The sequence below is a fragment of the Cebus imitator genome, unplaced genomic scaffold (assembly GCF_001604975.1).
Source record: "Cebus imitator isolate Cc_AM_T3 unplaced genomic scaffold, Cebus_imitator-1.0 Scaffold122, whole genome shotgun sequence".
In the NCBI taxonomy this organism is placed as follows: Eukaryota; Metazoa; Chordata; class Mammalia; order Primates; family Cebidae; genus Cebus; species Cebus imitator.
Genome location: NW_016107437.1, coordinates 3207937 through 3232315, shown reverse-complemented (window position 1 = coordinate 3232315; position 24379 = coordinate 3207937). Strand labels below are relative to the sequence as shown.

At 47.5% G+C, this 24379-nt stretch overlaps 1 protein-coding gene across 4 annotated transcripts in view; it reads right to left on the bottom strand.

Moving 5' to 3' along the window:
* SNX29 (sorting nexin 29) overlaps positions 1-24379 on the bottom strand; it is a 589908-nt gene that overhangs the window by 143721 nt on the left and 421808 nt on the right. For all 4 annotated transcript variants that reach the window (XM_017540017.2, XM_037742524.1, XM_017540015.2 and 1 more), the window contains 2 exons: positions 22191-22246; positions 17433-17514 (listed from right to left, as the gene is read on the bottom strand). In XM_017540017.2, coding sequence (XP_017395506.1) covers positions 17433-17514; positions 22191-22246 — 138 coding nt within the window. The remainder of the gene's footprint in view (positions 1-17432; positions 17515-22190; positions 22247-24379) is intronic.

Genomic DNA, 24379 nt, shown 5'->3' with positions numbered 1-24379 from the left:
TTGTTAAAGGGCAGGGCAGCCTACTTTGAATTTCCACCTCCTTGGCTCTTAGGAGTAGCCTCCATCGCTTCTCGGCCTTTTGGCTAAGATCAAGGGCAGGAGTAGCCTCCATCACTTCAGGCTTCTAGCTCTTAGCAAGATGAATAAAGCAGTGGCTGCTAGCTTGGCTTCTCAGTCTGTGTTCTCAACAATTTGGGTTTTGGAGGCTTGTGGATCATGGGGCAAAGCCCAATTCTATTATTTGCCAGCTGTGACCTTAGGCAAGACACCTAACCTTCCTGTGCCAGTTTCTTTATCTGTAAAATGCAGCTGCTGACCACCTCATGTCTCTGGCTGGTATGAGAATTGAGTGAGATATAGTAGAAAAAGTGCCCCGCATGGTAACTGGTACACAGGACTTAACAGACATGGTCTCCTGTGCGTTCCCATCTTCCTGTCAAACTGCAGAGGAGACAAGGAGGCGCTGCTCTCGGCAGCACTGGCAGCTCCCTCCTTCCCTTGCTCATCACTGCCCCCAGGGAGGGCATGGGCCCTCGTGGGCAGGGCTATCAGTGTTCATCCTGAAGCAGGAGCTTGGTGACTCCTGTGTCCATCATTTACCAGATGCTGCCTCTTCATCTCATCTTACCTTGACTGAGCACTCACTATGGGTCAGTCCTACTAAGTGGCGTCCCATCTCATTTAATCCTCACATCAACTCTGTGAGGACAGTGCTGTGATTATTTCCTTGTATAGCAACAGAGACTGACATCCAGAAATGTTAAGAAAGTTCACAGCACGCAGAGGTGTGAACTCGGGTTTCGGTCGACGCAACACCACGCTCCATCTTGAGAATCCACGTCAACCACCTGCCAACGCCAGGGTGTGCCTCGCTGCAGAGGTGTGAGTCCTTCAGCAGACCCACTGGCTTCCCAACACCCTCACCTCCCAGGCCTCCGGAGGAGAAGATGAAACACCCTCATTTTATTGATTCTGAGACAGGAATTATCTTCACATTCTGACATCTCTGAAATCAGGATGGGTCTAACGGCTGATGGTGTCTTAGATTCTGTGAAATATTAGAGAATAATGGGCTACCAACTCATTCATTTCTTTATTCCTTTCGGTTGTCTGTTCATCAATAAGTAATAATATGAACACAAGAAGGCAGTTTTGCCTCCTAGGAGACATTTGGCCATGCTTAGAGACATCAGGTTGTCACAACTAGGCAGTGGGTGTGGGTGCTGCTGGGTAGAGGCCAGGAGGCTGTTCAACATCCCATCAGGCACAGGGGACTCCCTGTAACACAGAATTACCCAGCCCAAAATGTCACCTGTGCTGCAGTTGAGAAACCCAAGTGTGGAGATGCACATATTTCACCAAACCAGCTCTAAGCCAGGGCTGAGCTTCGAGCAGCCTGCACGCTTCAGTGGATGTGTGTTGATTTGGCCAGTCTACCACCACCTCCCTTCTGCTAGTCAGAACATCCTCATTTTCCTTTGGGGAAACAACCTTTCTCCCACTGACCTGTGGCTTTAGGAGTAGGCATGTGACACCCACCCAGTATCACACGCACCCATGCACTGGGGTCAGCAGACATGTGGTATGGCCTGGATCATTGAGGATCAATGAGAGTCACTTTCAGGACTGCAGGCAGCCTCAGAAGAAATAAAGGCCTTTCCCCTGGGGGCAGCATGGATATTTCCAAGGCGATGCTAGCCTGGAGCTGTACCCTACCACAGCCTGGCTGTGAACACAGCCAACACAGAGCAATGCAACTCGACAGAAAGACGAGGGGCTGACTCTGATGACACTGAGCCCCTCAAATTCAAGCTCTGCCCTTGGTCTTTTCCATCAGGCAAGTCAATGAATGTCATCTGCTTCCTGTCAGTCTGAGCTGGGTTTCCTCCTCTTGCAAGCAAGAGCGTGCAGGTGTCGATGGAAAGTGAATGTCTTGGTGAGAAAATGAATGTCTTTCTGTCAAGTTGCATTGCTCTGTGTTGGCTGGGTTCATAGCCAGGCTGTGGTGGCGGGGTGCAGCTCCAGGCTCGCACGGAGGCGGTCAGCTTGTCTCCTACACTGTCCCCATTTGAGAAGTTCTGCCCTAGATATGAACAGGAATCACACTACAGGGGCAGGCCAGGTCCTGCTGAGGAGTTGGCTGTGTCCACAGGATACCGTTACGGAAGTATCGGGCATGCTCAGATTCAATCCCTTCCACCAGCCCTGGGACCGAGATACAGCTCCTCGCATAAACCCGCCTACAAAAAAAGTAAGCACAAGGACCGGCAGAGAGAAACATCAGAACTACACGATACTTACACCGCTTACTACAGAGCAGGGCTTCTCAAGGGCGGTACTGTAGAAATTTGGGGACAAGTCATTCTCTGTTGTGGAGGGATGTCCTGTGCACTGCAGGATGTTGAGCAGCACCCCTGGCCTGCCCACTAGATGCCATAGCCCCTTCTCCCCACCCAGTCTAGCAAGGGAGCCATCAGACAGGTTTAGGCAGATATAACTACTGCTCCCGGCAAGGAGAGAAAGTTTCATGGAGAAGTGGACTTCTGAGCTGACGGTGCAGGAGACTCCAAGACAGGAACTGATACCAGGCATGTTAAGAAAACCTAGAAACATGGCCAGGTGCAGTGGCTCACACGTGTAATCCCAATACTTTGGGAGGCCAAGGTGGATGGATCACCTGAAGTCAGGAGTTCAAGGCCAGCCTGGCCAACATAGCGAAACCCCATCTCTACTAAAAATACAAAAATTAGCTGGGTGTGGTGTCTTGCACCTGTAATACCAGCTTCTCAGGAGGCTGAGGCAGGAGAATCACTTGAACGCGGGAGGCGGAGGCTGCAGTGAGCTAAGATCGTGCCACCGCTCCCACCGAAGCAACAGAGTGAGACTCCATCTCAAAAAAAGAAGACAGACAAGAAAGAAAGACAGAAAGAAAAGAAATAAAGTCCGGCCCAGAAACACAGAGGGACAGAAAGCAGCGCAAAGACTACACCATGCCCAGAAACCCTAAGACCACAGCCAGACTGAACAGGTCCCTTTCCCCTTCTCGCCCACTCCACTAGGAAACAACTTCCCAGCAAAACATACATACAGACCCCACTGTCAGCCTGAACGTCCTACATCTGATGTGTGTTGTGGCTCCAGATCCATTTTCTCTCCTGATCAGGTTAATTTAGAGCAAGGACGCTGGCGTAGGGTTTTGCAGCAACTGATGAAGTGGTATGCAGAGTTATGGCTGTCTTAAGTATGAAGTATCACTAACCAGTTCACATCCATTTTAAATCTGTACTCTAACAATAATTGGTCGTTAAAAGTTGCAAGTGAGTACTACCAGGAATGACTAGGAAATCATGGCAGGGAAGCACTTACAGCTCCCACGTGCATTTGCATGTGGTTCTGGCTCCCAGAGAAAAAAGCACCCTGCCACTTTATATATTCTCTTCCCCTTCCCAGGAGCTCAGAGACTCAACGTTACAGCCAAAGAGACAAAGTGCGGAATACCAAGAAGCTGTCCAATCACCGCAGGCAGAGAAAACTCACTTGCTGGAGGGGTACAGCGCTTCTCTCCCGAGGGCTCAAGAAAAACAGGGAGAGGTGGGGAGTTATGGATTTCCTCTTCCATCAAGGACTAAGGAGGAAGAGAGAGAAAGAAGAAAAGGGGAAGGGAAAAAGTGAGGAGACAACAAGTGGGAGGAAGGAAAGAGAAGAGAGGAAACAGAACAGGAGAGAGACAAGAAGAGGAAGAGAAGGGGAAATGACAGGGGAAAGGAATGAGAAGGAGGGGGGAAAAGGAGGAAAAGGAAAGAGAAAAATAGAAGGGGAAAAGGAAAAGGCCAGGGAAGGGATGGACAGTGTGCAAGGTGGGGAGCAAAGGGAAGAAAGGAAAGGAGAATCTCCCTCCCCCACGCCCGACCTACTAGCCCATCTCCCTCCCTGATGTCCCAGAGGAATGTCCTCATTGCCCCTGACCCTCACAGATAGATGCTGGGAGACCAGGTGAGCCAGACAGCCTGAAACAAGGAGCACAGAGGCAGCTTCCATGGAAGCTCACTTCTGGAACCAGAGCCCTCTAGATACTGAACATAGGAAGCCCAGTGTGCCAAGAGGTACACACAGCCTGGGCCACATCTAAGAAATACAGAGCATTCTCTCACTGAAGGCCGGCCTGAGGGAAATGCAAGTTCCATCAACAATAAGATACAGATGAATGATGGAGTAGAACGCAAACCACCCCGACTGTCTAACTTGGAATGGCAGTCTCCCAGGAAGCACTGCGCCTGAGGTGGCTGGCATCCCGGCAGCACCTGGGAGGCCCATCCCCTTACTCAAGCGTGTCTCACTGAGCTCAGAGCCTGGCATGCAGCAGGGGCTCCATAAATGTTGTTTTATTTTACTTTTAACTAGCACGTAACAATTACACAGGGTTATGGGGCTGATATGGTTTGGATGTTTGTCCCCTCCAAATCTCATATTGAAATGTGGTTCCTGATGTTGAAGGTGGGCCTAGTGGGAGGTATCTGGGGCATGGGACAGATGCCTCATGAATGGCTTGCTGCCCTCCCCATGGTCATGAGTGAGTTCCTGTTCTGTTAGTTGACGTGGGAGCTGGTCGCTGGGATAGTGTAGCACCTCCTCCTCTCTCTTGCCCCTTCTCTTGCCATGTGACACGCCTACTCACCCTGCACCTTCTGCCACAGCTAAAAGCCTCCAAGGCCTCCCCAGAAGCTGAGCAGATGCTGGCGCCATGTTTCTTGTACAGCCCACAGAACTGGGAGCCCAATAAACCTCTTCTCTTCAAAATTACCCAGCGTCAGGTGTTCCTTCACAGCAATGCAAAATGGACTAACGCAGGGCACGATGTGGTGTTCTGATACATGTTTCCATGTTGTAATTATCAAATCAGGGTAACAAGCAGATCCATCATCTCAAATACTTCTCATGTCTTTGTGGTGGGAACATTCAGAATCCTCTCTTCTAGCTATTTTGAAACATATGACATTGTTAACCATAGTGCCCCTGCTGTGCATCACCAGTAAGAAGATCACCAGAACTTCCTCCTGTCTAACTGTGACTAAGCACCTGCCAACAAATGAGTGACCGGGCTACGCCCCCAGCCAAACCCCTGGGCTTTACTCGCATCTGTGCTAAGCGCACTCGAGGGGCAATTTAAGAGAATCTGAGAGGGACTCGGCATTTAAGGAGGGCCCATGAGCAGCCTTTCGGGTCAGAATCTGAACAGAGCGCAGCCTGCCCAGTTCTGGGTTTCTTGCCTACCACAGGCTGATGCAAAGGGGCTGCGGTTGTCTTTTTCAAACCAGAGGACAAGCCAGGAGGCCATCCTCAGAGCCTGTTTAACTGAGGCAGATGCAGGTGTGCCAGAGTACGGCCCTGGCCACATTCAGAAGGAGGTCCATGCTCCACCAAAGCTCCCAGGACGAGCTGTACAGGGAAGAGGTCTTATCATATCCTCCTGACAACATGGTCTCCCCAGGGGAAATGTGGGTTTAAGAGGCATCCCTTTGGGACACCACTAAAAGTAAATCTACTTATTTTTGGTGGAGAGTGGGCCTTCTCAGCCTGGACTGGGGAGCACAGGGAGTGTGTAGGTGGCACTCCAGGGCAGGTGCCATCTGTGCCCCAGGGAGACCTGCTGGGGAGGAGAGTCCACCTACATGCCAGCCCTGACCAAGTACACTCGCCAGGCCTCACTTCCTCCCCTGGATGCGTGAGATCACATCCTAGGCCAGCCCCGATCATGAAGTGGGATGGAAGGTCTGATGGAGGCAGATGCTGGGCCTGGCACAGTGCAGTACCCTGAGACATCCATACCAACCTGCCTGTGAGGAGACCTTCATGGGTAGATTAATTCATCTGAGCAAGTTTTTTAAGTTTATGCTCTGTCCAGGCAGGGGGTGAGAGCAAAAAGACAAACTGTCCTTGCTGTGTCCTTACAAGGCCTCATTCAAACACATCAGAGATGCTCAGTTCGAGTACGAAACTCAATGGTGCCGGGAGGAACCGTGGAGTGCATCCTGACTGAGATGCGGGGGCAGTTCTGCCGAGTGGGCAGCAAGGCCGTCTCAGCCGTTAATGGGGCCCTGCCCCCTCCCCGGCCTTCAGGATAGTGTGGTGCTTGTGCAGTGCCTCTGCCTTGCAGAAGTGACCTCCAACCTGCAGACAGTGGCCCGCTCACTGCCAGCTTGTGAGTCCTGGTTTTCTCCTCCCAGGACATATAAGCAAGTAAGAATTTTTGCCCAGACTTGGAGCCTCACCTCTCTGGGAGGTCTCTCTTGTTCTGGGGCCCTGCCATGGGGCCCTTAGCTCCTACCTGTCTCCTCAACAGAGTCTCAACAAAAGACAACAGGCTGGGTGCAGTAGCTCATGCCTGTAATCCTAGCACTTTGGGAGGCCAAGGCAGGTGGATCATTTGAGGTCGGGAGTTCGAGACCAGCCTGGCCAATATAGTGAAACCCCATTTCTACTAAAAATACAAAAATTAGCTAGGATGGTGGTGGCCACCTTTAATCCCTGCTACTCAGGAGGCTCAGGTAAGAGAACCGCTTGAACCCTGGAGGCGGAAGTTGCAATGAGCTGAGATTCTGTCACTGCACTCCAGCCTGGGCAACAGAGAGAGACTCTGTCTCTAAATAAATAACAACAAACAAATAAAACCATTCTGCGCTTTTGAAAAACAATAGCCAGGCAGGAAAATGTCTTTGTAGGACTTCTACTTTTACCACAAATCTCCCTTCAGCTGAAGGAGCAGAAAAGATCAACTGATTATCACCAGGGAACTCGGAAAAGGAAAATGACTGGGGAGTCACAGATCAGTATCTTAGGAAGTTGCTCTTCTTCAGGTTTCTGTTTCTGTAACAGTGGAGGTGAAGATGGGATATGGTGACCACGCTAACAAGGTCCCAGTTAAGCCATGGTTAGTATAACCGGGTGAAAAGAAAATGATTTCCAAACACCATTCTTAATTTTACTTTCAGTTTTAGAGTCGAGATCTCGCTGTCACCCAGGCTGGAGTGCAGCGGCAAGATCACAGATCAACGCAGCTCGACCTCCTGGGCTCAAGCAGTTCTCTTACCTAAGTCTGCCAAGTAGCTGTGCTTATAGGTGCAGGCCACCACACCTGGCTCAGACATTCCTCTTACTTTTTAATACACTCAGCCCTCCGTATCAGTGAGTTCTGCATCCACAGATTCAACTGACCACAGATTACTAGTACTCAAAAAAGTGCATCGCTACTGAACATGTTCAGACTTTTATCTTGTCTTTACTCCCTAAGCAATACTGTGCACCAACTTTTTTACCTGGTATTTGCATTGTATGAGGTATTGTAAGTAACCTAGAGATGACTTAGAGTCTACACGTTCTCCTGTAGACTCTAATGCACTTAGGTTATATGCAAATACTATATCATTTTACACGACGGACTTGAATATCCTCAGATTTGGGTAACCATGGGGTCTTGGAACCAATCCCCAGGAGATGACTGTATGGTTATTTACGTACCGCCTCATTTAGAACAATGGACACGGCCATTTGGGAGCAGAAAGCGAGTAAGGCCACTCTCAGCACAGCCGCTCTGAAAGCTCCAGGCCGATGCAGGAAGTGTGGGGCAGGACACCTGGCGTGCGGACGTCCAGCACCTGTACATGGTCACGTGCTGCCCGCCTCCAAGACAACTCAACACGAGAGAGGATGAACAAGCTGCCTCCTCTGCACACCACTGAACACGGCATTGCCTCCGAGGTGCCATTGTCTCGAAGGCCCTATCTCCTCCCACAGAGCCACTCCTCCATCTTCACACCTTGGCTTCCTTCTCAGTGTCCTTCCTGCTGTCTCCACCTCACCTGGCTCCCTTCTCTGCACCCTCAGGCCTCCTCTGAGAGATCACTACACCCTGGTTGTCACTCAGTAAGTCAGGGACCCTGTTATTCTCTCCCACATCCACCTTGTACCCCACCCTTTGCCACCCGTCCCTTCCCTGGCACTTTTATTTCCAAGAAGGACAGTTAATTACTGCTAAGGTCTTTTGCTTCCACTTCAGAGATCCCACCAGGTCAGCAAGACTGACCTGGCTATGCCTTTCACTGTTCTTATCTCCCCCTCTGTGACATTCCCCACACTTGTAAAGATTATTTCACACTCCTCTTTTCCATTAGAACTTAGCTCATGAGATGAGCCTTGCCCAGGCCCAACACTCCCTTCCCAGCCCAAACCAGATACTCAGTGACAACTGTGACCACAGAACAGAAACAAAACAAACAAAACAAATGCTGCCAATCTCCACGATGAGCAAACGTGACAGAACTACGCTCTAACCTCCCCAGCCCTTTCCTGATAAACATGCTGGGCAGCTCTCCAGATAGGTCACTTCTGGGCATGGAAGGAGTTAGGAAAGGAAGAGAGGGTCAGGCAGCCCTAAGACACAGCAGAAAGACGAGTGGCCAGAAAGCGGCACAGATTTCTTCACTTTGTTAGCTACTACGATCTAGTGTAAAACACTTCTTTCGATTTTCTCATATAAAAAGTAAATATAAAAACACGGACAGCTCACCTGCCACGAATGTGTGTCCACCTCTACCTACAGACTGTTTACGAAGCCCATGACCTTCAGCTTTCCAAGTAAAAAGTTAAAATCCTCAATATACCTTTCAAAACACACACACACATATGTACGCACAGAGGTGAGCTCTAAGTTTTCTTCAAAGCCTAATACTCAAAGCCTTTATGCACTAGAGACTGCACAGGCCTCCACCTTAACAGACTTCTCACTTTCCCAGGGACCCATCAATTCTGTACTCTGGTCTGCAGCTCTCTCTCCCACGTGAGAATACTACCTTGTCACCACTATCAGTGGCCATGGCAGCTGTGACAATGAGTGATGGGTCAATGAGAGAGTGTCAGAATTCCTTGCAGGAAACATGTTATGGAAACAGGTTCATTTCACAGAGACAACTCTGTCAGGCGCACGCCTTGGTGGTCGGGCGAGGAGCAGCACGGAGCACACAGAGGCGCAAGGCAGGATGCTGTGCATGCCCCAGAGGGAGTTCTTCAACCCACAGAGCCCCAGCTGCTTCATCTATTAAATGGGCATCATGAAAACAGTGCCTGCCTCATAGGTTGCTGAAAGAATTAAGCAACAATGTGCATTAAAGAGTGTGCAGCAGAGGCTGGGGCTACCTACCTGACAGCTGGCTCTCCCACCCCTCCGCAGAGCCTCGTGTAGCCACCCTTGAACTTTGGTTGCCTTCGTGGAGATCCTGTCTCCCCACCAGGTGCCAGATACACTAGGAAAATGCTGTCTTGCTCCTTGCAGCCCTGTAGAGCCCTTGGTGAAGCAGATGCTCCATACAGTTTTACTGAACACAGGGACATACCCAGAGACATTCTATTCAACAAGGGGAAGATCTTTGTACGTTTCCTTCCAGGTTTAAGGGCTTATCACAAGTCAAGTGGTTATTAGATCACAGAGGTAAACTCACACAGTAGCTATGGGCCAGGCACTTCACATGTCATCACACGTGGTCGCATCCACGCTGCAAGGTGGGTAGTGTCCCGTCCCTCCCCCTTGTTCCTTTCTCTGCAGAGTGAGGCTACCTTTACTGCACACTGTCTGCCTTCCCACTAACTAGTGAGGCTGGTGAAGGTCAGCTCAATGTCAAGTTTGGCTGCCACTGGCTCTGCAGGTGTGGCGCATACCAGGCATATAGCAGGCCCTCGATAAACAGCTTTGAGATGAATAAAGGCTTTATATGGAAAGGAAATTTTAAAAATTCTTCTTATATGGAAAGATAAAAGCAGAGAGAGGACAGCAGTGACATCTACGTCCAGCAGGAAGAGGAGAGCATTTTGCCTTTTGCTATTTGTTTCCACCTCATCAGGCTTTCCTGGGAGCCCTGAGCATTCCAGGAACAGCTAGGGATCCTCACAATGCCAGGATGGAACGTTCTCAAGGAGAGAGAGAGAGTAAAAATAAGGGCAAGTGCTCCCCTGGACCGGGTTGGCCTGCAGCACAGGAGCCCACACTGGCTGGGATGAAACTCACAAATCAAATAGCAAATGGCTGCCTCAGTCCACGGCCGGCTCGCCTGCCTATCTGTCATACAACAGGTGTGACAGGAAGGACCAGGTGTGAGTAAGAGAGAAGGGCTTCAGCCTTAGAATGAGTCCTTTTCTCCCTTAAGTTTGGAATGCTATCTCCTAAGGCAGAGGCTTCTCGGAGCCTACATCATTGCAGCTGCAGTTCCCATTTCTGTATTTGGTCCAACCATTTCATCTTTCTCTACTTAATGAATTCTTCCCTCTCTGCATAGATACACAGGAAGCAAGCACAAAGACAGAGCTGTGGGTAAAAGAAAACTTGAGGGCCCAAGGGGTAAGCTATCTTAAGAGAGAGAATGAAAAGGAAGAGCTGAGAACTGCAAAGCCTCAAGTCCAAAAACATTACCATCCTCCAAGCCACCTGAAGCTTCATGCAGCTTGCCAAGATGCTGTGATCTATTATTAATAGAAAAATAATGCACTTTCCCTGCATTACATATATAAATATGCTTAGCTGGATTAAACCTTTAAAATGGCCCAGAGGCCAGGCACAGTGGCTTGCACCTGTAATCCCAGCACTTTGGGTGGCCCAAGTGGGAAGATCACTTGAGGCCAGGAGTTCCAGACCAGCCTGGACAGCATAGTGAAGCCCTGTCTCTTAAAAAAATTTTTTTTAAAAAATTATGAGCATGTGGTACATGCCTATAGTTCCAGATACTCAGAGGCTGAGGCAGGAGGATTGCTTGAGCCAGGGAGTTCAAGGCTGAAGTGAGCTCCAGCCTGGGTGACAAAGCAAGACCCTGTCTCCCACAAAGTAATAATAACAATCACTCAGGCTAGGTGATTTTCTTCTGCAGGATGGGGGATGGGAAGAGGTCAAATATTGATCAAGTCTTCCTGGGATAGCAACATTCCTCAGGCCAAGACAACACCCTGTGGCCTCTAGGAAACAGAACTTAAGCAACCCTCTTTACAAAGGAGATCTAATTGGTTCTGCTGTGCAAATGAAATACTGTACAACAGCCAGCATTTGTGGTGGCTAGACGCAAAGGCTGAAATTAATCCCACATGGAAGACGGATTCCAACTATACTTACACTAAAGGTATTTTTCAAAGGGAAAGACCTAAGATCTCAGGTGCGTACACGGACATATTGCTTCATACAGATCCAGTAGCTATAATAGTTGAAGAAAACAAATATGTGAGCTTTTTAAACGTCGACCACACCTTTGGAGACACTTCAGTGGGATATTAAGATAGTGAATCTCAAACCTGTTTGGAAGTCAAGGTATTCAGGGAATAAGACCAAACATCTGCAATGGTATAAACTAGAAATTAATTGACAAATTTAATTCTGTCATATGGAAATGCCAGAAAATCAAACCAAAATAAAACTGTGTGTTGACCGAGAGAGAAAGAGAAAAACTCAGCGGAACAAGGTAGTGGCTGAGTTTAATTTTGTTATCCATTTTATTTGACACTCCTTAATCATTTTGTCTCTCGCTGGTGCTGCCAGCAGCCAAGCACCAGCAAAGCCTAATGTGTAAGAAGCGCTTGAAACACTTAAAGTTAGGAACTCTCCAGATATTACCTTGGTCCTGAGGGGTAGAAAAAGGCTGCCATTTATTATTTTTAGTGGCAGAACACACCTCAACTCCCTCTCAGAATACGGGAACATAAACCTTTTTCAACAATTTGCATTCCGACTTGTCAATGCACAACACTTCTTGCTAGAATCCTCTGAGTCAAATATAATTCCAGATTCTTCCACAATACAAGTAGTGAGGGCTTTGTGACTGCACACAGCAGGGAAATTATTCTAGTTTCTTTGACATGTGGAAGGAAAATTTTTTTTTTGAGATGGAGTTTCGCTCTTGTTCCCCCAGCTGGAGTGCAATGGCGTGATCTTGACTCACTGCAACCTCTGCCTACCACGTTCAAGTGATTCTCCTGCCTCAGCCTCCGGAAGAGCTGGGATTACAGCATGTGCCACCAAGCCTGGTTATTTTTTATATTTTTAGGAGAGATGGGGTTTCACCACGTTGGCCAGGCTGGTCTCAAACTCCTGACCTCAAGTGATCCACCCGCCTTGGTCTCCCAAAGTGCTAGGATTACAGGCATGAGCCACTGCGCCTGGCTGAAGGACATTTCCCCCAACCACCCCCGACGCAGGCTCTGGGACCCTGACATTGCTCAAACAAGACATGCTGAGATACTGGGCGGCCAGATAAGTTACTGTGAACCAGCACCTGCTCTGACAACTTTCCAGTGCAAATCGTCTCAGCCTGGCTCTTGGATTTGGATCTGGCTTGCTGGAAAATGTGTCTACTGCAGTGGATCCAGAGAGGTCCTATGGAGAAGTCCTGGCTTGGCTGCAGGCATCCCCTTAGCCTGCCATCTCAGGGGTACAGGTGGCTGTCCATGCAGGTGAGATCTTAGTTGAGCTGTGCCCTTCCTTTTGCAATGAGGGCAACTGTCCCAGCTGCTTCTAGAATTTTTTTTTTTTTTGAGAAGGGTCTTGCCCTGTCACCCAAGCTAGAGTGGCAGTGGCACTATAATAGCTCAGTGCAATCTCAAACTCTTGGGCTCAAGCAAGGCTCCTGCCTCAGCCTCCCCAATAGGTGGGGCTACAGGTGTGCACCACCATACCTGATTGATTTTGACATTTCTTTTGTAGAGACATGATCTCGCTGTGTGGCACAGGCTGAAATACAGGGGCTACTCACAGATGCAATCACAGCTCACTGCAGCCTCGAACTCCTAGGCTCAAGCAATTCTCCTACCTCAGCCTCTGGAGTTGCTGGAACTACAACCAATGCCATCATGCACAACTGCTTTTAGGATTTTTAAAGACCTTGATTCTACTGTCTTTCAGTAATGTGGACTTTCTATAGACCGGGACCTTGTCAGAGGCTGCTTTGGGGGCTGAAAACATGACAGTAAACAAGCTTCTCTGTGTCTTTGTTTCTTTACCTAAAAAATGAGGGTAAGAGTTTCCTACTCCACAGGGTGGCTACAAGGATTGAATGAGCTATTACACAACACACACACACCAGTGAGAGGTGGCTGTTAGTTATTATGTCAGTTTTCGTTCATCACAGTCTATCTGTTCCTTTATTTTGGTGTTACCCAAATATCAAACATTCATAGAGCACCTTGCTAAACTTTGGACTGTTTTCACGATTGTTTACTTAGTACCGTTTTTTAAGCTGATTCATTTCCTTTTCACCTAAAATATATTTTACAAGGGGACTGTATATCACCATGGTAAATGGAAAAATAGAATTATGTGTCATAACTAGGAGGCAAATATAAAAATGAAAAGAAAGAAAACAAAACAATCAAATTAACCTCAAGCCTGATGCCTGCCAAAGGCATTGACCCCAGCCTTCCTGCTTTTCCTAAAAAGAAAGATCAGAGGGACATGAGAGGTAAGAGAGTGACACAGGGACTTTCTCCTCCAAGGAGCTGGAAGCCATGACGAGCTGAAAAGGGGGGGCCCTTCTCCCTGCAGGATGTGGCCTTTAATGGCCAGTGTAGTCCTTCTAAACGCTGACTTGGCACATACAACAACATTCTGCCATCCCACGCACTGGGAGAGCTTGTTCCAGGGCAGCCGCTCTGCAGACCTTTCTGTGCTGGGGAAATGTTCTAGATCTGTGCTGTCCAGAAGAGGAGGCACCTGCCACATGCGGCTACTTAGCATGTGAAATGTGGCTGGTGCAACTGAGGAGCCGAATCTTTCGTTTCATTTTATTTATTTATTTTTTTTTGAGACGGAGTCTGGCTCTGTCTCCAGGCTGGAGCACAGTGGCACAATCTCGACTCACTGCAACCTCCGCCTCCCAGGTTCAAGCGATTTTCCTGCCTCAGCCTCCCAAGTAGCTGGGACTACAGGCACATGCCACCACATCTGGCTAATTTTTTTGTATTTTAGTAGAGACAAGGGTTTCACCATGTTGGCCAGGATGGTCTCAACTGCCTGATCTCGTGATCCGCCTGCCTCAGCCTCCCAAAGTGCTGGGAAAACAGGCGTGAGTCATCATGGCCAGGTTTCTGGTTTTTTGTTTGTTTGTTTGAGACTTTGTCACTCAGGCTGGAGCACAGTCGTGTGTTCTCAGCTCACTTCAACCTCTGCTCCTCGGGTTCAAGCGATTTTCCTGCCTCGGCCTCCCTAGTAGCTGGTATTACAGGCATTCGCCACCACACCCAGCCAATTTTTTGTATTTATAGTAGAGATGGGGTTGCACCATGTTGGCCAGGCTGGTCTCTAACACCTGTCCTCAAGTGATCCACCCACCTCAGCCTTCCAACGTGCTGGGATAACAGGCATGAGCCACCGCACCAAGTCTCATTTTAATCGATACAAATCTCAAGAGCCACATGTGTCTAGGAGCTCTGGTACCAGAGAGCACAGCTCTACTGAGAGAGCTGTATGTCTTGGCTCTCCAATCGAATTTATGTTCACTTTAGGGTTATGCCCTTGTAAGATTTCCTTCAAGGAAAATCTTACAAAACCAGACAGTGATTGCCACAGGAACGTAGCTGAGGATGGTCTACTCTACCGTTTATTATTGTTTAATCTCGAACCCTGTGTGGAAATTTCTTTTAGAGCTTCTTTTGAAGAATTAACATAGTTTCTTATTATTAGCAACTGAATTATCCAAATAACCACATTTCCCTTTCACACTGGCTGTCAGGAAGCCCACAGGAAATTCATAAATCAATGAGAGCAACTGTGTAGAATCTCATGACACATACAACTGGTTTCTACATTTTCCTTTTAAACACTTAGTTGACATTTTCTCTGATATATTTTTTGACTTCTATGTTATCATTCTTTTCTAGCTGTTTCTCTAGAAATTTTCTCAAAATCTCAAAACTTCTTTGGAATTAAATAGCATACTTTTTTTTTTTTTTTTTTTTTGAGACAGAGTTTCATTTTTATCACCCAATCTGGTGTGCAGGGGCATGATCTCGGCTCACTGCAACCTCTGCCTCCCAGGTTCAAGTGATTCTCCTGTCCCAGCCTCCTGCCTGGCTACTTTTTGTATTTTCAGTAGAGACAGTGTTTCACCATGTTGGCCAGGCTGGTCTCAAACTCCCGACCTCAGGTGATCCACCTGCCTTAGCCTCCCAAAGTGCTAGGAGTACAGACGTGAGCCACTACACCCTGCCAGCACACTTTTTTAAATTCTAAAAAAAAATACTCTTCAACAGTACCAGTATTTTAAATGACTCACCTTCTATGCAGTATCATTTATATAAAGTAAAAGCATGGCAATATACACTTTCTAAAATGCTTCCATATGCTCTGATTTTGCTCTGCAGGCACCAATCAGAAGCATCGTTTGCTAGAAACAGAAAAATAATTGCACGCAAGAGACTCTACTTCACATCCCCCAACATCAGAGCATTGCAGAAGGCCAAAGGTTCATGGAGTGAGGTTGCTCCCCATGATGTGGAGCGGCCAGGCCTGCAGCTGGCTGGAAGCAGGGCCACGCCCAGGAGAGCTTCACACAGTGAAGGATGGGAAGAGAGTGGCTTCACGGCCACAGTGGCCACTGTGGAAACAATCACCCAGGCAACGGCATATTTGCTAAGGTACATCTCATTTCATAGCTGACTTTCAGGAGCTGAAACTTGCCAGGTTGCTTCATGGGGTGAACGGGGGAAAATGTCAAAACTGAAAGGTCAAGGAAACGTCTCAAGTGATGTCATGTTTTAATCTTGCTCTAAGACAAAGCTATCTGCTTCATGTTTTTCACCCTCCAGGCTACATCTTCCAGTGCTCTCCTGACCACAAAGCAGAACCTGAAGGACACTCAAATAAAGAATTAGGTTCTGGGGGGATAAAAGGACAAAGAGAAGAGGATTTTTGAAAATCCGTAATATCAAATTCTCTTTTTATACCGAAGCTGAGAACAACATGAACACACAAGATTCTCCTCTGACTGTTGCCCAGCTGAACATGTAAACAAAAACAGCCTTCTCGTGCCAAAGTCTAGCTCATCTGTCCCTGCTAATTCCAGTAAGATGAGCATATTCTGCTTAGACTGGAGACCAAGCAGGTGAGAAATGAATACAGAGTGTCTACTGCATGCCAGATATTTCTAACCTCACAACAGTTTTACAAGATAGATTACTGTTTCCATTTTACAGCTGAAGGAACTAAGATGCATCTAAGGTCATAGGATTTAAACCAGGGGTTCCATTTTCAAGTTCAGTGTCCTTTCTTCACCACTCTGCTCTTTGGGGAAAAATATCTTATCAGCCAAGAAGATGTCTTCGATAAGTCAATTTCTCACTAAGAAAGATGGCAACAAAATCCAAGGATTTGCAAAGAGCTCATGGGGAATAAAACAAAATGTAATGACAATTATTTTAGCACAAGAGGACAGAAGAAGCAGGAAGCAGCTGGGGCTCAGCACTGAGAACAAAGCAGTCCCAGAACAAGGGCGCATAAAAGCCTAGAAATCAGAGTCTATGGTAAGAGCGAGGAGAAGACAGACAGACATGCAGACAGGGCGTGGGCAGGGCTAAAAGAAGCTTCAGAAAATCAGAGAGAAGATGGAGAACTGGCATCCCCTTGATTGGGCAAAATCACCTCTTCCAGACACATGTCTCGCCACCCCAGACAGTGAATGCCCACCTAGGTGTGGCCATCACTACCCTAAGGAAGCAGAGGCGGTGTCTACAGGTTCTGCTTGTCAAGTCTCCGCTGTCCCTTCTTTTGGAAAGAATTCTCTGGCTCTGATTTGGGTAATCTCCTTTCTTCGCTCTCAGACATGTGGTCAGGTGAGGTAAACCCCCACCCCGGGCCCAGCAGTGGTTATATGAGCTGAATCAGGCCAGTCACAGAGTCCATCACCCAACCCCAAGGTGTAGGAAGAGGCTCGAGATCCAAGACAGACCACTGAGACTCACCGATCCAGACAGGCTGAGAACCTGGCGCTGCTGGTGTCATCCTGTCAACCCACAGACAGCTAGCCTGAGAGGGTCACCACGCAGCAGACACAGGAGACGGCGGCAGGTTCCTGATGGCAGGTGCAGCTGTGCTTGAGGTCTGACCTACCCCTGGACTTTTCAGATACAATGCAAGCCAACCCATCTCCGTCTCTGCTCAAGCAGTCTGAACTGGGATTCCACAGCAGCCACACTAAGAGGCCTAGCTGGCATGAAGAGGCCCACCATATCCTCCCGCTCAACTGAAAGCCACAGACTTCTTCTGCAAGGCCTCTGGGTAGTTAAGATGTGGGTGTTTAGAGGGCTGTCACATCCTAATCACAGTGCCTCACCACCAAGAGGCAAAGCACCACAGCAAGACAAATGGGCGTCTTTCCATCCAGCTCTAAGGTCCACCTGAAAACCAAGCCACTCACCTGATACACGTGGAATGCATTCGCTGCTTTGCCCCGGAGAAACACTGAGGGGATCCAGACGTTGATCAGCGCCCGGTTTGATCTGACCAAAAGAGAGAGACCAATATTGGGCATTTTAACTCATTTAAAACAAAAAAAAAGAGGAAAGGAGACAATTTTCTCCTCTAAGAGGTATTAAGCACAAGCAATTTATGACAACCTACATCACAACTGAGAGCAAGCTAAAGGACAAGTTCAAGTCCTATCACTAAAGCTCTCCCTCTCTCATATATATGCAATCTGTTCTCCGGAATAAGAAAGTTCTCAGGGAGTGATCTGGCCTATAATGTATCTGAACCTCAGTCTCCACATCTGAGGATAATAACTGGAAGCCCCAAGGAAGCTATCACAGGAGGTCACGCACAGCAATACCCAGCGTTTCTGGGGCGCCCCACACACATGCTGCCTCCTCCCTGAGCTGACTTTACACTCTGAGCCCATCTTAAGAGCAGATTCCACTAGGGAGCTCAGGAGACCAACACTCATGGCAAAGGGGGTAACAGCTTAGTTTAGAATAGGAGAAGGGAAGCACAAGAGAAAATGACAAGTTAGAACACCAGGCTGATGGGTACAAATACCTCTCTTTCAACTTTTCCAAAAATGCCATGTACATGGGTCTAATACAGCAAGGTTTAAGTTCAAATGCAAAATAATTTACTGAGTACCTACCATACATGGCTCCATGCTTCTACCTATACTAAAATAATTTATTCCTCACATGGGCTATTTGATGCACGTGTAAGAGGTATTTTGGTTATGTCACTCTTTTGCCTTATGCGATGACTTTAAACTTAACTGGTAAGTCACTAGGTATATACACACATGCCACTATCAAATTTGCACCTGGCTGGATCCAAATTACACAGAGATAATAAGCTGACTGTCCCTGAAACTTCAAGATCAATTGCAGTCATTATAAAAATGGTACTGTACCGTTCTGGAAGAGCTGGAAGGTCCCAGCCTTCACCTCTAATTAGAGCTGTTCCAGGGCTAAATGCTTTCTCCTGAGTTCTCCTTCTCTCTAAAGAGCAGCTCATAAAAACTCCCCAGCCTTCCAGGCTCAGAACACTATTTGAGACACCAGTGATGGAAGATTCCACGATTCAATGTTCTCACAACCTCTAGAGTAAAGACCATTTCATTTTCACAATGAAAATAACCCTTCCGGTAATGGTTCTCTCCTGCAGCAGCATTTCTTCTAATCTCTGACCTGAGGTGCTGACCTCCTTTGAGGGGTAAATTAAACCCCACTGATCACTTCCCCAGGGCTCAATGCAATTTGTACATTGCAATTCTGAGCCACCAAAACTGGTTTGTGTATCTAATCACTTTCCTCCTGGAAAGGTCCCTGAAATTGTATTAGTGCCTATAACATTCCCCTTTCATTTCTGTGCCAGGCTACGAGGCAGAAATATAACTAGCACTCTGGTTTTTATTAACTTTCCTGGATTGGAGAGGACTGGACAACCTCCCAGGGTTAGAGCAAGGTTATCCCCAGCCTGGATTATATGGTTCTCTCTTTCAGTGCAGTGACCACACTGAATCAAAATAGATTGTTTACATAACCATCTCCTTCCGAGGTGTTAATTCACTTGTTCATCATTTTGTTCCTTCACTCACTCACTCACTCATTATACAAGCACTTACTGAGAAGCTATTACCCTGGGTACTAGAGATAGAGCAGTAAAAGCAGACATGGCCCCTTTCTTCATGAAGCATTCAGTTTCAACATGAGAGAGAGAGACAAACCTCCATAAAATTTACTCTGTTGTGGGCTGGGTGCAGTGGTTCACACCTATAATCACAGCACTTTGGGAGGCTGAGGCAGGGGGATCATCTAAAGTCAGGAGTTGCCTGGTGAACATGGTGAAATCCTGTCTCTACAAAAAATAAAAAAATTAGCTGGGCATGGTGGCACGCGCCTATAGTTCCAGCTACTTGGGAGGCTGAGGCAGAGGAATCACCTGAACCCAGGAGGCAGAGGTTGCAGTGAGCCCAGATCACACCACTGCACTCCAGCCTGGATGACAGAGTGAGACTCCATCTCAAAAAAAAAAAAATATATATATATATAGATAGATAGATAGATACACACACACACACACACACACACACACACACACACACACACACACACACGTACACGTATTTTTTTAAACTCTATTGTGGTCAAGGAAGACACTTAGTATGATTTCAATTTTTAAAAACTTATTGAGACTGGTTTTGTGGCCTAACATATGTCTTTCCTGGAAAGTTATGTGCACTTGAGAAGAATGTGCATTCTGCTGTTATTTGGTGGAGTGTTCTATGTACGTCTGTTATATCTCATTGGTTTCTCATGTTGTTCAAATCTTCTGTCCCCTTACTGACCTTCTGTCTAGTTATTCTATCCATTATTAAAAGTGGGGTACCGAAGTCACCTCTTATTGTACAACTGTTTGTTTTTCCTTTCATTTCTGTTGATTTTTTAGATCATATGTTCTGAAGCTTTGTTGTCAGGTGCATATATGCCTATAGTTGTTACAGAGAAATTGTTTACTACTATTGTAAGTACCATCAAGGAACACCGGATCTACGGAGAGTGACTTCCAGGGCCTGCTTTGGTCTGGGACACCAGAGAAAGCTTCTTTGAAGCAGCAATGTTTGGGCCAGGCTTTAAGGGATATTTGGAGTTACCCAAGTTGGGGAAGGGAGGGTGCGGCTGAGAAAGGTGCTTCAGGCAGGGGAATGAGCATCTGTGAAGAGCACTGAGTCTAGACCGGGACTGCCTGGGTTTGCATCCTGGTTCCATTTCATCACCTGTGAGGTGACATCCGTCTTTGAAGGTTGTTGTGAGGACTACGTGAGTGAGAACAGTGCCCAGCACAGAGGTGATCCTGTGTGCATGAGGGTTAAGTGGATAAAATAATAACCCTAAAGGGAGAAGACCATGTGGGTTTGATGAGTGGAGCTGCCAGGGTGGCTGGTACAGGGAGACGAACGGGAAAAGCTGGGGATGAGCCAGACGTGAGTGAGGGACTTCTTCATAACTTCCATGAAGGACGTTGGTCTCCATGCTGAGAGGGGAATGGCGCCATTGCTGCCTCTGGCTTTAGTGTAGATGAGGAAACTGGTTGGGGGAGGTTCCAAATCTCTGGGGTGAGACAATGTGGCCTGGTTCAGGCAGGGACCATGGCTAATTCATCCTCTCTATCGGGAACCTGCCTGGACACCGGCCTGCCACAGGACCTGGGTGAATTCTGGCTATAAAAATGAGTGCTTCCAGCCTTGTGTCTGAGGCTCCCCTCTGTGGCTCTCTCCTATCTTCCCAGTTTCTTCCCATGGCTGCCCTCCGCCGGGCTGCCGTTCCAGGATCCTCTTCACACTGTGCTCCCCCTACCCACAAGCCCATGGCAGGCATATTCACCTTTGATTTTCATCCTTCACTTCTCACCCACCTCAGCCTCTCCACCCTACCAGCCTAACAGCCACCTCCAGCCCCAACCTCCAGCCCCAAACCCAGCAGCTGCCCCAACACTCAGTGGCCCTGGGATGGCCTTATATCTTCCATAGTCTCACTTTCATTGCCACCACACACCCTGTAAGGTTTGCATCAGGACCTTCACCTCGCAAATGAGGAAAGTGAGGCCCAGTGAGGATAAATGGCTGGACTGATGCCTGAGATTTCAACATAGGCAGCCTGGCTCTGAAGAAATGCTCTTTCCAAGGCCCAGCCCTGCCTGCTCTAGAAGGGGCTTCTCCTGAGCTTTTCTTCCCAGGGGGGCTGAACCCTACATATGCCAGAGGGGAATGAGAGAGGAGAAAACTTATCCCATTTTATTTTCCAGCTTAAGTAGGATCTATTTATCCAAAACCCAAGAAATCCTGAACAAAAACTGGCTGGGTATGGTGGCTCACGCCTGTAATCCTGGCATTTTGGAAGGCAGAGGTGAGCGGATCACCTGAGGTCAGGAGTTCAAGACCAGCCTGGTCAAAATGATAAAACCCCATCTCTAGTAAAAATACAAAGATTAGCCAGGCGTGGTGGTGTGTACCTATAATCCCAGCTACTTGGGAAGCTGAGGCAGAAGAACCACCTGAATCCGTAGGCAGAGGTTGCCGTGAGCCAAGATCTAGCCACTGCACTCCAGCCTGGGAGACAGAGTGAGAGTCCATCTCAAAAAAAAAAAGGCTGCTGGCCAACTAACCTCTCCCTAGGGGTACTCAGCAGAGGCACCACATAGAATCTAATACAATAAAAAATCCAACCAAGGCACTGACGACTATTGTTTCCAATAACCCAGGGGCCACACAGACAATAAAATGAGTGAAGTTGGTCGCTTCCCAGCAACTGCCAAGAGTGGGGACTGTGGTACCCTGGACAGCACATGGCCTGTGCGAAGGGGACAGCTTTTATTCGGTTCCTGTGGACTGTGGCCTTACAGGCACGAGCATCTGATTTTTAAAGAAAATAAAGGAAATTTGAATTTTTATGTGGTATCTTCCAACTTTGAAATGTCGGCAAAACAAAATGTTTTTTAAAACCCAAGAGAGAGATTAAATATGTCTGAGGGCCACACTGAGGCTGCAGGAAAACCACTTCCCACCTCTACAAGAACCACGTCAACCCTGTGTAGTTCTCAACAGTGATTTCTGTTTCCCCTCGAGGTCTTCTGCAACAGAAGCCAACAACACAGTCGTTTCTAAAGGACCCCTTGTGAGTACAGGCTGTGGACTTACATTTCAAAATCCGACAAACTCTGGTCTTCGGATGTTTGGCTCAAATCTCCAGGCACCTACCATGAGGAGAAGGGAGAAAAAATGCATAATGGTTACCAAGGTTTGCATAACCACAGAAGAATCCTGCCTCCCGTGATCCCTAAACACTTCCTGTTCAGAAGGAAGTGAAAAAGCAGTGACTGGAAAGCAGTAAGAGATAGCTACAGATGTTGCAGTAATACAAATATGCCACCATGAGAGATCTCAATTATCTTTACGAAGAAGGGACTGTTAATCCTACTGAGATCATCAAAGGCATGTAAGAGCATGTAATTTTGGATAATGGCCCAATTAGGATCTGAGACGCAAGTTATCAAATGTGCGATGGAAAAAAATACCCACTGTCACCATGATGAACATCCCGCACACAGGCACACCCAGTAGGTAAACACAAAAGACCAAAGTCCACCCCCACACCATGGCTGCATCCTTTCCCCTCATAATGCATGAGCAATTTTAGGTAGCAGAATATGGCTTCTTCTGATTCAGAAGGGCCACATGAGACAGTGATTATGGGAGAGAAACTCAAACATGCGGCATGATAAACCCACCACCAGTACTGCTTAGGAGTCCTGACCACACACCGTGGAGGCGGGGGTGAGGGCAAGCACGCATTCAGAGGTACATGTGACCCCCAGTAGGCTACCCACCCTCAGCTCCCCATGAGATAGGAAACTGATTCTCACAGCTGTCTCAAGGATTGCAATTATTATGTAAAGTGGACAGCAAAATGCCCAGTAGTGGTAGATGTTCAAAAAATGTTGGTATTTTTCTCATACCCAGGGAATGAGCTTCTTTTTTTGATCTGCTAGAAACTGAGCTGGCTAGAATTTTAAGAAGGAGGATGAGGACTAAGAGAAGTAGAACAGAGAAGGGTGAGGGGCAGTGAAGGGAAAAAAGACTTCACACCTTTTACCTCTCAGGGCTTCCCACCACCCACAATCCTCATCAAGCTTCACAGTGCACCTGAGGGCAGGTATTATTCTCCCCACTTTACAGATGGGGAAACTGAGGCTCGGGGAGGGGGTATAACTTGCCCAAGGTCACACATCTAGGAAATGGATCTGTCCAACTTCAAAGACTTGTCTGCTATAAACCCTCAGCAAACAGGAAAAGTTAGCTAAAAGGTGAAAAAGAAAGTAAGATTAAAGTAGTCTGGAAGGGTTCTTCAAGAAGAAATGAAGAAACTTGAAGGTTAGGACACATTAGAAAGCTCTCGTTAAATAAGCAGTGGAGGCTGAGTGAAGTGGCTCATGTATGTAATTTCAGCACTTTGGGAGGCTGCGGTGGGCAGATTGCTTGAGCCCGGGAGTTCAAGACCAGACTGGGCAACATAGCAAGACCTTGTCTCTCCTAAAAATAATGGAAAAACATTAGCTAGGCATGGTGGCACAAGCCTGTAGTCCCACCTACTCTGGAGGCTGAGGTGGGAGCATCACTTGAATCCCGGAACTTAAGGCTGCAGTGACCTATGATCACACCACTGCACCCTAACCTGGGTGACAGAGCAAGACCCTGTCTCAAAAAGAAAAAATTAAAATTAAAAAGAGAATTAGCATTTTGAACTTTTCTGTACTTTCTACAATGAAGATATATTAACTGCATAACCATAACAGTTACAAATTATTTATCAATTTAGTGCCTATCACATTATTAAGTAATCAAATATACTTTCCACATCATCCAACTCCATACATTGCACTCAAATCCAGAGGCAAGATGGCAGAGCTGGCGCCTTCCAAACAGTTATGCATCATGGATGGAAAAGGGCAGAGAAAGGGTTCTGAGGCCATGTCACCTTCTAGACAACACCAATTCTCCCCTTTGTACATCCATGTGAAGACCAGTAGAAATAGCCAGGATGCCAGCATCTTCTCTGGCAGACACTGTGCAGCAGCTCTTGGGCACTCCTCTTCTCTGGGTTTCGCCCTCAGCACTGGGGCTGGGGAAAGTCTCTTCTGGGCATGCTGTGGGAATCAAGTGAGTAGGCCAGAGGGGGACTAACAGGCCATCAGCTCCACTGCTACGTACCATCACCACCACCTTTAAATGCAGCCTCATTTCCAACAGGAAGCGAACAGAGTTTGCACCCAGGAACCTCATTCACATGAACCTCTGGCTGTATCTACCCCACAAAGCACAAGCAGAAG